Source organism: Salvelinus fontinalis, chromosome 11, assembly GCF_029448725.1.
Source record: "Salvelinus fontinalis isolate EN_2023a chromosome 11, ASM2944872v1, whole genome shotgun sequence".
NCBI classification, from domain to species: domain Eukaryota; kingdom Metazoa; phylum Chordata; class Actinopteri; order Salmoniformes; family Salmonidae; genus Salvelinus; species Salvelinus fontinalis.
Window position 1 is genome coordinate 29,892,920 of NC_074675.1, and position 15,154 is coordinate 29,908,073.

Genomic DNA, 15,154 nt, shown 5'->3' on the forward strand with positions numbered 1-15,154 from the left:
TTTAGTTAATCATCGAATTACATTTAATGAAACTCTCATAATTATTGCTGATTAATGATTCCACTGTAAATTAATATCTCTCTAATATCTCTAAATTAATACCTGAGTTCCCCGGGAGTCTTTCAGAAATTATTTTTTTCAGTTGCAGTACTGTCATACTGTTCATTTGTTCTTCTGTATTGCTCACATCTATTATCATTTTCTCCCCTCTGAATCCAATCACTGTGACCTGGTAGACCTTTCCCATGGTTCTGGATATGTGCGTGAGCTGCTCAGGTGTCCGAGTTAATCTGTCAGTGGGTGTAACTGTTTGTCTATGTATGTGAGGGAATGAGGAAGGAAAAATGCTCCTCCTTCTCAGAAGCAATAACAATTTGTCTACCTTATAACATGACAAATAATAAACAGACCTAACTTTTGAGTACAGAAATTAAACTGAAGGTAGGTACTGTGACTTGGGATCTCAGGGGAATACCATCTTAAGGGAATACCATCACACTCAAATAAATGAACAATAAACACGTTTTACTCAATACATTTCGTGACTGACATGGTATTCGCTTGAGATCCCAAGTCGCTTTACCAGCGCCAGCTGATACAGGTTTATCTGCATTACAACGCTGCAATTTAAAATGTTATGAGAACAACCTCACGTGAATGCAGTAAACATAATTTCCCGTATATCACGTGTCTTCTTGAAACTTGAAAGCTTCTGATGTTGAATAACAAGTCCAAGGGATAAACAAGGGCTTAGAGTTACTCACAGCGGAACATTTTATCCCGCGAACGCGTTCACAGCACAGCATTCAAGGGAGAGCACACCTGCCTCCGGTGGTCATATCATCGTCCCACAGGTGAGTGTGAAGAAGTAGGATTACTGTACAAGACAGTGAAGATAGAGAGCAACACGATGACAACCCAACAGCAGGAGGAAGAAAAGCGATATGACCCCGGAGATACCACGCTCAAGTTCGTCAACCGACAGGACGATTTAGATGGTAAACAATCATTTTAATCAATAAACCAACATTAGCCTGATTAAAAAAACGAAAAAACATTTGGTATTCATTATTACTTAGCCCCAACTAGTCAATGTCCTCTTCGTTCCTGGAGGAACATAGTCAGTGGTGTAAAGTACTTAGGTAAAAATACTTTAAAGTACTACTTAAGTAGTTTGTGGTATCTGTACTTTACTTGACTATATTTTTTACATATTTTACTTTTACTCCACTACATTCCTAAAGATAATGTAATTTTTACTCCATACGTTTTCCCTGGCACCCAGAAGTAGCTACTCGTTACATTTTGAATGCTTAGCAGGACAGGAAAATGGTCCAATTCACGCTCTTATGAAGAGAACATCCCTGGTCATCCCTACTGCCTCTGATCTGGAGGACTCACTAAACACAAATGCTTCGTTTGTAAATTTTGTCTGAGTGTTGGAGTGTGCCACAAGAAAATCGTGCCATTTGGTTTGCTTAATATTAGGAATTTTAAATTATTTATACTTTAACGTTTGATACTTACGTATATTTGAGCAATTACATTTACTTTTGATACTTAAGTATATTTAAAACCAAATACTTTTTGACTTTTACTCAAGTTGTATTTTACTGAGTGACTTTCACTTTTAATTGAGTCATTTTCTATTAAGGTATCTTTACTTTTACCTAAGTATGACAATTGGGTACTTTTTCTACCACTGAACAAGTTTTCCACAGTTTATTATTACATTTCCTCGTTTTGTTCTCAGCCCTAGATGATGACACTGAGACTCTGAAGGCAGAGATGTCTTGTGGTCATGCGGTAACCCCGGAGTCGCTGACCGGATGGTGTTGCAGCCTACTGGACCAGGTAGGCCTACTCGCTATTCCTTAAAGGGGCAATCTGCATTTGAAATAATAACAAAGCAGGCACCCTGCACTGTTTTGGTAACAAGCTGAGGGTTTGGGCTAGAGAAATGTAACCTCTCTCAAATTCATAAACAGAGCTATGGATGCAAGGACTGACCATGATATCAGAATTATAGTTTTAACCATGTTCTGAGGCTGTACAGTGTTTATTTACATTTACTTTGTTTACAAACATAGTAAAACAAGCTTATATTTGGGGTTTTGATGGGGTATGACCAATGATGTGTATAAACCCTGGATGACTGACAGGGGGCACTGTATTGAAGCCAGCATGCAGCCAACTTGGTTCTGCGCCTCAATTGTAAAAAAGGTATAGGAAACCGTAGAAATGCATTTATTATTGTGTATATTTGTTTTTGACACGTTTATTTTATGACAGACACCATAATGCATACTTTTAAATTATATTCTGTGAGCTAAAAAAATAAAAAATAAATGTTTTTACTTAAAAAGTATATATTTTTGGTACTAATGTTACTGTCCCCACTAAAACAAAATGTTGTCCTTGAAACATTTAATTGAAATACTGTAGGATTCCATTCATTCCTATGGAGGACTGCTCCTACTTGGGAGTGGCAATATGCCCAACCGGTGGCTTCAAAGCCTCTCAATGGCCCACACAAAGCATCACATCAAATCAAATCAAATCTGATTAGTCACATCCGCCGAATACAACAGGTGTAGGTAGACCTTGCAGTGAAATGCGTACTTACGAGCCCCTAACCAACAATGCAGTTAAATGTTTTTTAAATATTTTTTATTAATAAAATACGGATAAGAATAAGAAATAAAAGTAACAAGTTATTAAAGAGCAGCAGTAAAATAACAATAGCAAGACTATATACAGGGGGGTACCGGTACAGAGTCAATGTGCGGGGGCACCGGTTAGTTGAGGTAATATGTACATATGGGTATAGTTATTAAAGTGACTATACATAGATGATAACAACAGAGTAGCAGCGGGGTAAAAGAGGGGGAGGGGGGGCCAATGCAAATAGTCTGGGTTGCAATTTGATTAGGTGTTCAGGAGTCTTATGACTTGGGGTTAGAAGCTGTTTAGAAGCCTCTTGGACCTAGACTTGGCGCTCCGGTACTGCTTGCTGTGCGGTAGCAGAGAGAACAGTCTATGACTAGGGTGGCTGGAGTCTTTGAAAATGTTTAGGGCCTTCCTCTGACACCGTCTGGTATAGAGGTCCTGGATGGCAGGGAGCTTGGCCCCAGTGATGTACTGGGCCGTTCGCACTACGCTCTGAAGTGCCTTGCGGTCGGAGACCGAGCAGTTGCCATACTAGGCAGTGATGCAACCAGTCAGGATGATGTCGATGGTGCAGCTGTAGAACCTTTTGAGGATCTGAGGACTCATGCCAAATCTTCTCATTCTCCTGAGGGCTAATAGGTTTTGTCATGCCATCTTCACGACTGTCTTGGTGTGCCTGGACCATGTTAGTTGGTTGGTGATGTGGACACCAAGGAACTTGAAGCTCTCAACATGCTCCACTGCAGCTCCATCGATGAGAATTGGGGCGTGCTTGGTCCTCTTTTTCCTGTAGTCCACAATCATCTCCTTTGTCTTGATCACGTTGAGGGAGAGGTTGTTGTCCTGGCACCACACGGCCAGGTCTCTGACCTCCTCCCTATAGGCTGTCTCATCGTTGTCGGTGATCAGGCCTACCACTATTGTGTCATCGGCAAACTTAATCATGATGTTGGAGTCGTGCCTGGCCGTGCAGTCATGAGTGAACAGGGAGTACAGGAGGGGCCTGAGCAGAGACCCCTGAGGGGGCCCTGTGTTGAGTATCAGCATGGCGGATGTGTTGTTAACTACCCTCACCACCTGGGGGCGGCCTGTCAGGAAGTCCAGGATGCTGAGCTGAGGTCAATGAATAGCATTCTCACATAGGTGTTCCTTTTGTCCAGCTGGGAAAGGGCCGTGTGGAGTGCAATAGAGATTGCATCATCTGTGGATCTGTTGGGACGGTATGCAAATTGGACTGGGTCTAGGGTTTCTGGGATAATGGTTTTAATGTGAGCCATGACCAGCCTTTCAATGCACTTCATGGCTACAGACTTGAGTTCTACGGATTTACGCAGGTTACCTTCGCATTCTTGGGCACAGGGACTAAGGGTGGTCTGCTCGAAACATGTTGGTATTACAGACTCGGACAGGAGAGGTTGAAAATGTCAGTGTTACAGTTCTTGACACAAACTGGTATGCCTGGCAGCTACTACCAATACTCCGTTCAAAGGCACTTTTGTCTTGGCACACATACACAATCTCAAGGCTTAAAAATCCTTCTTTAACCTGTCACCTCCCCTTCATCTACACTGATTAAAGAGAATTTAATAAGTGACATCAATAAGGGATCATAGCTTTCACCTGGATTCACCTGGTCAGTCTATGAGTATGGTTACATGCACACAATAATGTGATTATTGTGGATAGTCAGATTAATATATAGTTAGATCACAATGTTTACATGCTTTGCAGGAAGAACGATTTCCCTAATAATCCTGTTTGCATAGACACATCTTAAATCAAGCTGCCTGATGGCACTGATAAACGCAGAAAATCAGCAATCAAATAAATGTTCTACCACAACGACCATGTTATTTTTGGGAAGAATATTTGACTCTGAGTTCGGACATATAAAGTTCGTATGTGAAAAATACTTCTAAGACACACATACATTGTTGTTCTGAATTCGCTTTACTCACACTAAAGTGGGAGGCTTTCTCGGCTGGCACTACCACATGCGTAGATCAAAGACACCGCAGGAATGCCAATTAAGGTGTATACGTGTCCTAATCATTCGAAAGCTTTTGGTTTTACTAATTTATTGCCACTGGGGCCCGCCGGTGTAACTGCTAAACTGCTTGCTAACTGTACACTGTACTACATGATTGCAGCATGTTTACTAACGCGTTAGTTCTAGTAGCTATGGTGACTTGACGTTAGCTAATATGGTGACAACAATGTAGGTTGTGTGTAGTGGTTAGCGGTTATGATATGAAGGTTTAGCTTGGAAAGTTTGCTAGCCTGGTCACAGACAGCTGATGTGTTGTGCACTGAAGATTACAAGCGAAGGGAAAAGGTGAGAGGAGGAGAGTGCGTAGGTGTGAGAAGGAATTATACAACAAGCAAAAGGATCATGCTGTTTGTATGTGGTTGCTATGAAAGTGAACTGTGTTTGCGTGTGATCAGGGATGTATTCATTCCGCCGATTCTGTTGAAAAACATTTCTTTAGCGGAAGCAAAAGGAACAAAAACAGGGATAAACATACCTGAATTTGTCCAATATAATCTCTAATTTGCAACTGTTGGACTAATGATTCCACCCTAGATCAGCTAGATGCAGGCAAACAGAAGCCTGGAGGCTGTTCTAGGCGTGAAGGTATTTCAAGTGTCTAGGGATAGCCTAATGTTGGCCTAATGGCCTTCAGTTGAGAAAGTCAAAATAATAATGCACATCAATAAGAACAATGAACTGTAACCTATGCAGACATTTCATTAATTGACATATTTGGCAATTAATCAATTCATTGGCACAATATCGTCCACTTCATCTTTTAAAAAAGAAGTAAGGCACTAGGAAAGTTGATATGTGTAGGCTATGTGCATAGCACTTTGTTTTAAGCATCAATTTGTTCCCATGTTCTTACCCCAACTGTGTGCAGCACCTGTTAAACTCTGTAATATCCCTCAAAACACAGGGATGACTGACATGACAGATTCAGACTAAAATTACGAACGTGGTAATTTGTGCTCGTGCACAGCTGCTCGGCAACTGGCCTGTCCAACGACGACGCAACTTCGGCAGCTGCAACGGGTCCTGATCGACCCAAATTGCTTTCCTGTGATTGTCCTCGAGGCCGATGTCGTCCCTCTGCTGGTGCATCGCGTTGGGGGGGTTAACTGTCACGGATCCCTCCGGTACTGTTGCTCATTCCGTGCACTAGTTTCAGAGGTCTACGTCACCGGCCTCGAAGCACTGAATCATTACTCACACCTGGTTCCCATTTCCTCATTGATTTGTATTTGTATAAATGTGCCCTTTCTTTTACCATTGGGCTGTCCATTATTGTTCCAATGTCCGTTGTGCCTGTGAGTACGTGTGCCTTGTTGTTTTGGAAGTTGTATCATTGTGTGCTTGTGTTTTCGTGTCTAGTCCTGTGTTATTATTTAGTGGTACTCCTCGCTCTTTTGTTTGGGTTTCTACCCTGTGTTTTGTTTTAGTTTGTTTGGTCTTCGTCCCCGTGCCTTTACATGTGTCACGCCCTGGCCTTATTATTCTTTGTTTTCTTTATTATTTTAGTTAGGTCAGGGTGTGACATGGGTAATGTTTATGTTTTGTTGGTTTTGGGTGTTTATTTGGTAAAGGGGTTATGGGGTGTAGTAGATGGTTTTGTGTTGAGTGTATATGTCTAGTGTTGTCTATGTTGGTTAGTTATCTAGGAGAGTCTATGGTTACCTGAATGAGTTCCCAATTAGAGACAGCTGATTTCGGTTGTCTCTGATTGGGAGCCTTATTTAGGGTAGCCATAGGCTCTCATTGGTTGTGGGTAATTGTCTATGTCAAAACGTTTGTAGCCTGTATGTATGTGCACAACGTTTGTAGCTTCACGGTCGTTTTGTTGTTTTGTTAGTTTGTAAAGTGTTTTGTGTCGTGTTCATCTTCGTGTTGTTTAATAAAGAAGATGGCTTATTTTCCAACTGCTGCTTTTTGGTCCGTCAATCCGCCACACGATCGTGACAGAATTACCCACCATAGGACCAAGCGGCATGGAAGGCGGCAACAGGACCTACCTACACAGAATCTCTGGAGTTGGGAGGAGGAATTGGAAAGAGATGGACCTTGGGATCAACCTGGAGAATATCGCCTCCCTCGTGAAGAGCTGGAGGCAGCGAAAGCCGAGAGGAGGCGATATGAGGAGGCAGCACGGAGACAAGGCTGGAAACCCGTGAGTACACCCCAAAAATTTCTTGGGGGGGGCCTTAAAGGGAGTGTGGCGAAGTCAGGTAGGAAACCTGCGCCTACTCCCTGTACTTACCGTGGAGAGCGGGAGTACGGGCAGACACCGTGTTACGCAGTAGAGCGCACGGTGTCTCCTGTACGCGTGCATAGCCCGGTTCGGTACATTTCAGCTCCACGTATCGGCCGGGCTAGACTGAGCGTTGAGCCGTATGTCATGAAGCCGGCCCAACGCATCTGGTCACCAGTGCGTCTCCTCGGGCCGGCGTACATGGCACCAGCCTTACGCATGGTGTCCCCGGTTCGCCTACATAGGCCGGTGCGGGTTATTCCACCTCCCCGCACTGGTCAGGCGACGGGGAGCATAGAACCAGGTAAGGTTGGGCAGGCTCGGCGTTCAAGGGAGCCAGTACGCCTGCACGGTCCGGTATTTCCGGCGCCACTTCCCCGCCCCAATCCAGTACCACCAGTGCCTCCTCCACGCACTAGCTATATGGTGCGTGTCTCCAGCCCTTTACCACCAGTGTCTAAACCACGCACCAAGCCTCCTGTGTGTCCCCAGAGTCCTGTGCGTCCTGTTGCTGCTCCCCGCACTAGCCCTGAGATGCGTGTCTCCAGCCCGGTGCCACCAGTCCCGGCACCACGCACCAGGCCTACAGTGCGCCTCAGCCGGCAGGAGTCTGCCGTCTGCACAGCGTTGACTGAACTGCTCGTCTCCCCAGCGCCATCTGAGCCATCCGTCTCCCCAGCGCCATCTGAGCCATCCGTCTGCAATGAGCCTGCAAAGCCGCCCGTCTGCCATGAGCCTGCAAAGCCGCCCGTCTGCCATGAGCCCACTGAGCCGTCCGCCAGACAGGAGCCGCTAGAGCCGCCAGCCAGACAGGAGCCGCTAGAGCCGTCCGTCAGACAGGATCTGCCAGAGCCGCCAACCAGACAGGATCTGCCAGAGCCGCCAACCAGACAGGAGCAGCCAGATCAGTCAGCCAGCCATGAGCAGCCAGATCCGTCAGCTAGCCATGAGCAGCCAGATCCGTCAGCTAGCCATGAGCAGCCAGATCCGTCAGCTAGCCATGAGCAGCCAGATCCGTCAGCTAGCCATGAGCAGCCAGATCCGTCAGCTAGCCATGAGCAGCCAGATCCGTCAGCTAGCCATGAGCAGCCAGATCCGTCAGCTAGCCATGAGCAGCCAGATCCGTCAGCTAGCCATGAGCAGCCAGATCCGTCAGCTAGCCATGAGCAGCCAGATCCGTCAGCTAGCCATGAGCAGCCAGATCCGTCAGCTAGCCATGAGCAGCCAGATCCGTCAGCCAGCCATGAGCAGCCAGATCCGTCAGCCAGCCATGAGCAGCCAGATCCGTCAGCCAGCCATGAGCAGCCAGATCAGTTAGCCAGCCATGAGCAGCCAGATCCGTTAGCCAGTCATGAGCAGCCAGATCTGTCAGCCAGCCATGGGCCGTCCCTCAGTCCGGAGCTGCAGTCCCTCAGTCCGGAGCTGCAGTCCCTCAGTCCGGAGCTGCCATTCCTCAGTCCGGAGCTGCCCCTTACCCTGGAGCTGCCCCTTACCCTGGTGCTGCCCCTTACCCTGGTGCTGCCCCTTACCCTGGTGCTGCCCCTTACCCTGGTGCTGCCCCTTACCCTGGTACTGCCCCTGACCCTGGTACTGCCCCTGACCCTGGTACTGCCCCTTACCCTGGTACTGGTCCTTAGTCCGGAGCTGTCCCTTAGTCCGGAACTTCCCCTTAATGCAATGGGGTTAATGTGGAGGGGGGTCGTTTGGAGGAAGCCTAGGAGGTGGTTAGGTACTGTGGTGACGTGGGGACTACGACCAGAGCCGGAGCCGCCACCGTGGAGGGGAGCCCACCCAGACCCTCCCCTAGACTATGTATGGTGCGCCCGGAGTTCGCGCCTCAAGGGGGGGGTTATGTCACGCCCTGGCCTTATTATTCTTTGTTTTCTTTATTATTTTAGTTAGGTTAGGGTGTGACATGGGTAATGTTTATGTTTTGTTGGTTTTGGGTGTTTATTTGGTAAAGGGGTTATGGGGTGTAGTAGATGGTTTTGTGTTGAGTGTATATGTCTAGTGTTGTCTATGTTGGTTAGTTATCTAGGAGAGTCTATGGTTACCTGAATGAGTTCCCAATTAGAGACAGCTGATTTCGGTTGTCTCTGATTGGGAGCCTTATTTAGGGTAGCCATAGGCTCTCATTGGTTGTGGGTAATTGTCTATGTCAAAACGTTTGTAGCCTGTATGTATGTGCACAACGTTTGTAGCTTCACGGTCGTTTTGTTGTTTTGTTAGTTTGTAAAGTGTTTTGTGTCGTGTTCATCTTCGTGTTGTTTAATAAAGAAGATGGCTTATTTTCCAACTGCTGCTTTTTGGTCCGTCAATCCGCCACACGATCGTGACAACATGGCACGTTGTAATTTGGGAAGAAATAAAAATTCATTATTACGCATTCCTGCGCCTGTCTCCCGATCCTTTATACCAACGTGACAATAGGGCCTATCATTTAACATAAATTAATATTAAATAGGTTGACATAGATCCAAACTAATCATATTAATCTCTACAAATGATATTTTAATATGAATTACATCATGCATTTTAAATATATTGCACTATTTTGATATCCAATGTCCATCCATTGTCCTTAACTTTTCTTCTTTGTCCTCCCAGAGTCAGTTCCAATTTGTGTGCCCTGCACTTGAGGATGGCTCCTTTGTGAGGTGTGGTGCTAAGTGGTCTTACCAGGAGGTACGTAGGCTGGCTGCTCTGACCACTGAGGAGATGGAGCACTTTGAGAAGACCATGGCAGCTTTGACTGCTGCCACATACTATGAATTCAAACCAGTGAGTGCATGTCTCATTGTTTCAAATTCTTTGCAAGTTTGTTTTTACTACTATAAAAGATTATTTTTTAATAATTTATTTAACCTATATTTTATCAGGGAGTCATACTGAGACCAAGGTCTCTTATACAGATGAGCCCTGAATTACATAAATTACAGAAAATACACAACTATAAATACAAAATGCAAGCAGAAAGAAACAAACACATTCATCAGTAATAAGGTCCTCAATCAGCTTTCTGAATTAACCTAGAGCAGGCCTGGGCAATTCTTTTCCATGGAGGGCCACATTAGAATATATTTTGGCCATTGCGGGCCAGAATCATATTACAGGATTATACATCATGTGTATGACTGTTGACAGATATACAATGGGGAGAACAAGTATTTGATACACTGCTGATTTTGCAGGTTTTCCTACTTACAAAGCATGTAGAGGTCTGTAATTTTTTATCATAGGTACACTTCAACTGTGAGTCGGAATCTAAAACAAAAATCCAGAAAATCACATTGTATGATCTTTAAGTAATTAATTTGCATTTTACTGCATGACATAAGTATTTGATCACCTACCAACCTGTAAGAATTCCGGCTCTCTCAGACCTGTTAGTTTTTCTTTAAGAAGCCCTCCTGTTCTCCACTCATTACCTGTATTAACTGAACCTGTTTGAACTCGTTACCTGTATAAAAGACACCTGTCCACACACTCAATCAAACAGACTACAACCTCTCCACAATGGCCAAGACCAGAGAGCTGTGTAAGGACATCAGGGATAAAATTGTAGACCTGCACAAGGCTGGGATGGGCTACAGGACAATAGGCAAGCAGCTTGTTGAGAAGGCAACAACTGTTGGTGCAATTATTAGAAAATGGAAGAAGTTCAAGATAACGGTCAATCACCCTCGGTCTGGGGCTCCATGCAAGATCTCACCTCGTGGGGCATCAATGATCATGAGGAAGGTGAGGGATCAGCCCAGAACTACACAGCAGGACCTGGTCAATGACCTGAAGAGAGCTGGGACCACAGTCTCAAAGAAAACCAATAGTAACACACTACGCCGTCATGGATTAAAATCCTGCAGCGCACGCAAGGTCCCCCTGCTCAAGCCAGCGCATGTCCAGGCCCGTCTGAAGTTTGCCAATGACCATCTGGATGATCCAGAGGAGGAATGGGAGAAGGTCATGTGGTCTGATGAGACAAAAATAGAGCTTTTTGGTCTAAACTCCAGACCTCTACATGCTTTGTAAGTAGGAAAACCTGCAAAATCGGCAGTGTATCAAATACTTGTTCTCCCCACTGTATCTACTGTAAATCACATCCAGATATGCTACTTATTTTACATTTTTAACATGCACAGAAATAAACCACATCCATGTTCTCCTTTTGGTAGGTATTTTCATTATTAAACATGCAATGAACTTCACGGAGGGAAAAGTACACGGACAGAACTCTTGTTAATGGGTATGCACAAAAACACAGAGAGAAAGCTCAACATTACATTTAAACTACTCAATCAGTGTGAGGAGTGACATCTCTGATGGGCATTGACTAGAGAAGTGAAGTCAGGTATAGTTTCTGACCTTGCTATGCACAGGATAGGTGAGAGTCAGTAAGAGATGATATGTGCCTTGACTTGTTATATTTATATCACTGAAAATGTCTGTTCACATACATAGGTTGACCCAAACAGTACAAACATGACTCCTAATCTTTGAAACGTTTTATTCATCGAGAGATGCATAAAACCTCGTCAGTGACATTGTTTTGAATAGTTCTCCAATCACTGCATCAGACTGAAGATTGATAAGCTCTAGTTGCAGGTCAATGGGAGTGTTATCCACATTGAAGGTGAAAGGAGAGGAAACCAACAGCATGTCATTTTCCAACACTTTGAAATCCTCAAAACGACAAGAAAACGCACCGTTCAAAGCACGCAGCAGTGATGTATACTTCTCCCGCTTGTCATCTGATAAGGAACAACAGACTAGTAGTGTCGGAAGGTCTGTGAGATTGTTGGCTTCTACTTGGCGGGTCAGGAGGAGTAATTTTCCCTTGAAGGCGTTGACAAGGCAGTACATCTGATGTGCAAAAAGGCCCTTCCCTTGTAATTTGGAATTCAGTTCATTCATGAGGGTCATGATGTCCACGGTAAAGGCAAAATCAGCCAAACATTCTTTATCTTGCAGTTGAGGGAAATCCACATATTTTCCTTTCATTTTCCAAAACTCAGCCATCTCTGACTTCAGGTCCCACACCTTTTTAAGCACCTTCCCCAAACTGAGCCATCTCACGTTTGTGTGGTAGGAGAGATCTGCATGACCTGACTCTGTCTCTTCCAACAGTGAGACAAACAACCTGTGGTTAAAAAAAATTTCTCTAATGAAGTTTACCACTTTAGTGACTGTATCCACAACATGGCTCATTTTCGGAACACATTTACAGAGCACCTCCTGATGAATAATGCAATGCAGGAAAATCATTTTCTGATCTGGGTTCAGCTCAGCTACTTGATCTTGTATCCTTTTCAAAAAGCCAATGTTTTTTCCTGTCAAGTTTGGGCACCCATCAGTGGTCACACTGGATAACTTTTAAAAACTCAGTCCCAGCTTTGCCACACACTTATTAACCTCCTCCAATAAATATTTCCCTGTGTTTGTGCTCTTCATTGACTGCACTGAAGCAAGCTCCTCTGCCATTTCAAAGTGTGGGGTTATGCCTCTTAAGAATATCAACAAATGCGCCGTGTCACGTGCATCACTGCTCTCATCCAAGGCCAAGGAGAAGTAGGTGAAATCCTTCACCTCGTCTTTCAACTGTTGCTCCATATTCTCTGCGATGTCCTCAACACGCCGTGTCACAGTTCGTCTTGACAGGGAAACATTTTTCAAACAGCTCTTTCTCGTCGAGTCAATTAAACATTATTTAATGAATTCGCCCACAGCGAATGGCTTGATATGTTTAGCAATTTTGTGGGACAGTACATAGCTAGCTCTCACAATTCCGTTGTTTTCTGAATGCAGTTTTGTGAAAAGTCCTTGCTGCTTTTGCAACTGAGAAAGCAACTATTTCAATGCACTTGCATTCTTCTCAGAAGACATATTCTTGTATTTCTCTGCATGCTTCATCTGGAAGTGTCGGGACAAGTTGTAGTCTTTCAAGACAGCGATGCTCTCTTTGCACACTTAGCACACAGCTTTCCCTGATACCTAAATAAATAAATATTTCGCTGTCCACTCTTGCTGGAACACCCTACATTCATTGTCTACCTTCCTTTTCTTTGAAATCTTTGAGAAACACATTTTTGCACAATTTCTAGCTAGCTACTATTTGTAACTGTGACTGTCTGTCCTCGTGCAGTTGTTATTTATACGTGCCTTCAAAATAAATGTCCCACAAGCGGTGGAAGTTAAATCATTACACAAAGGCAGGGTAGCCTAGTGGTTAGAGTGTTGGACTAGTAACCGGATGGTTGCAAGTTCAAATCCCCGAGCTGACAAGGTACAAATCTGTCGTTCTGCCCCTGAACAGGCAGTTAACCCACTGTTCCTAGGCCGTCATTGAAAATAAGAATTTGTTCTTAACTGACTTGCCTAGTTAAATAAAGGTTAAAAAAAAAAAGAAAAAAAAAGTGAGTATTCATTGGGCTTTTAATTTGAAAAACAAATACATTTTTCCAAACTTTACTATTGCAAACTCTTTATGTGATCTGAGCGTGATTCCACGGGCGGTATTGAAACAGGTCGCGGGCCGCATACGGCCCCCAGGCCGGCCTTTGTCCAAGCCTGCCCTGGAGGCACCAAAACATAAAATGTAAGAACATTTAGAAAATTGTTCCACTAATATGGTGCAAGAAAACAACTAAAGGCTGATTGACCTAACTCAGTTGAGACCAAAGGAATTTACAGCATTAACCATCCCTGAGACCGGGTGTGGTAACTGTATGTCTAAAGTTTAGTAAAGATGTTCGGTACATTGCGACTTTTTGTAAATCAACGTGACATCAGAGGGCCAACAAATTTTCTGGTAATGAATGCAGTGATGAGTACTAAAATTGTTGCCCGTAATAAAGCGCAGTGCGCTGTGATAAACTGCATCTAACGGCTTTAATGAAGTGTCAGTAATAATAAGGCATACTATACATACAACTACAGAGCTATGAACAGGTGGGTGGGGACAGATCACCTCTTAACTACAGTACATAGCTTTGGTCAGAGATTCTTTACTGTGTTACCCAAAACGAGTAATTACACATGTTTTATTCAGTTATATCATTATGAATCTCTGCATGCAGACAATAATAGGGATTTACTAATCTCCCCCTCTTGCCCTACCCTCTTTTATAACAGTGCCCTGTCTGCGAAACCTTCCTAGAGAGAAAGGACCTCACCAACCTCAGTGTCCTCTGCACAGTGTGCACTGCAGACAAAGGTCAGAGGTATGAGTTCTGCTGGCAGTGTCTGAAGCAGTGGAAAGGTCCCGCGCCACGCTCTGACCGCTGTGACAACGATGGCTGTGTCAACCACAACCTGGAAGTCCTGAAGAACTGCAAAACCACGTCTCTCCCTCAGGTGGCAGGTGTCACCGACTGCCCCTCCATTCGCGCCTGTCCCACCTGTGGCCAACAGGTGGAACACGACAAGACTGGTTGTAAGAATATTCTCTGTCCAAGGTGCAATAAAGAGTTCTGCTTTGTGTGCCTTAAGCTCACACCTGTGTGCTTGCAGACCAGCTCATATTTCACAGCCTGCTCTGCTGGAGTGGCTCCTCGGCAGACCTCTATACCCACCTGGAATAGAAACTGAAAAATAAGATGCCTCTTATTCACTGCATACTGTAAACTCTGCTTACATTGTCTCCAACAGAACACGTAGGTAGAAATGTTGCTCCACATAAACATTTCTTCTCCATATATTTCTTATCCATATATTGAGTTTGTGTGCAGTGCTTCATGTGAAGCATAATGTTTTCTTTTACCATCTTATATTAAAATCTTAGATATTATACAAAGCAAGTTTCATCGTGTGTAGACTCAGTCCTTTATGTTAATTATGATTTCTATACCATCTTATCATTATTATCATGTTGCTTATGTGCATCATCATGTAATCTAATAAACTACTGACAAAAGTAACAAACTTCATCTGTTTGTTATTGATGTTTTTGTACTCCATAACAACAATGGAAATCAAACTGACGTCTTCATTTCAGGACACAGATTTATGAGATCAGAATAATAAAAGAAATTGCTTATACCAGTAGCAAACATCCACCCAATAATACAGTATTTTACTGGTAAAACAAAACGCTTCAAATCAAAAGTCCCTTTTATACTGAGCCTGTGCAGATCTTAACTGATATCTTATCAAACAGTCCATTATATGTAAAAGGGCTAGGCTAACACATAATGCATGAAAGATGC

At 44.0% G+C, this 15,154-nt stretch overlaps 1 protein-coding gene across 1 annotated transcript; it reads left to right on the forward strand.

Moving 5' to 3' along the window:
• The first annotated feature begins 714 nt into the window (after positions 1-714).
• On the forward strand, positions 715-14,875 carry LOC129865478 (uncharacterized). Its single transcript, XM_055938316.1, has 4 exons — positions 715-998; positions 1,754-1,854; positions 9,561-9,734; positions 14,082-14,875. Exons 1-4 carry the CDS (start codon positions 911-913, stop codon positions 14,535-14,537), a joined length of 819 nt encoding a protein of 272 aa, XP_055794291.1. The 5' UTR covers positions 715-910; the 3' UTR covers positions 14,538-14,875.
• The last annotated feature ends 279 nt before the right edge of the window (positions 14,876-15,154 follow it).

Excerpts from the sequence above, each read along its gene's own strand:
- LOC129865478 (XM_055938316.1), top strand. The coding sequence starts at position 911 with ATGACAACCCAACAGCAGGAGGAAGAAAAGCGATATGACCCCGGAGAT. Across the intron at positions 999-1,753 it reads CCGACAGGACGATTTAGATG|CCCTAGATGATGACACTGAG; the intron begins GTAAACAATCAT and ends TTTTGTTCTCAG. Across the intron at positions 9,735-14,081 it reads CATACTATGAATTCAAACCA|TGCCCTGTCTGCGAAACCTT; the intron begins GTGAGTGCATGT and ends CTTTTATAACAG.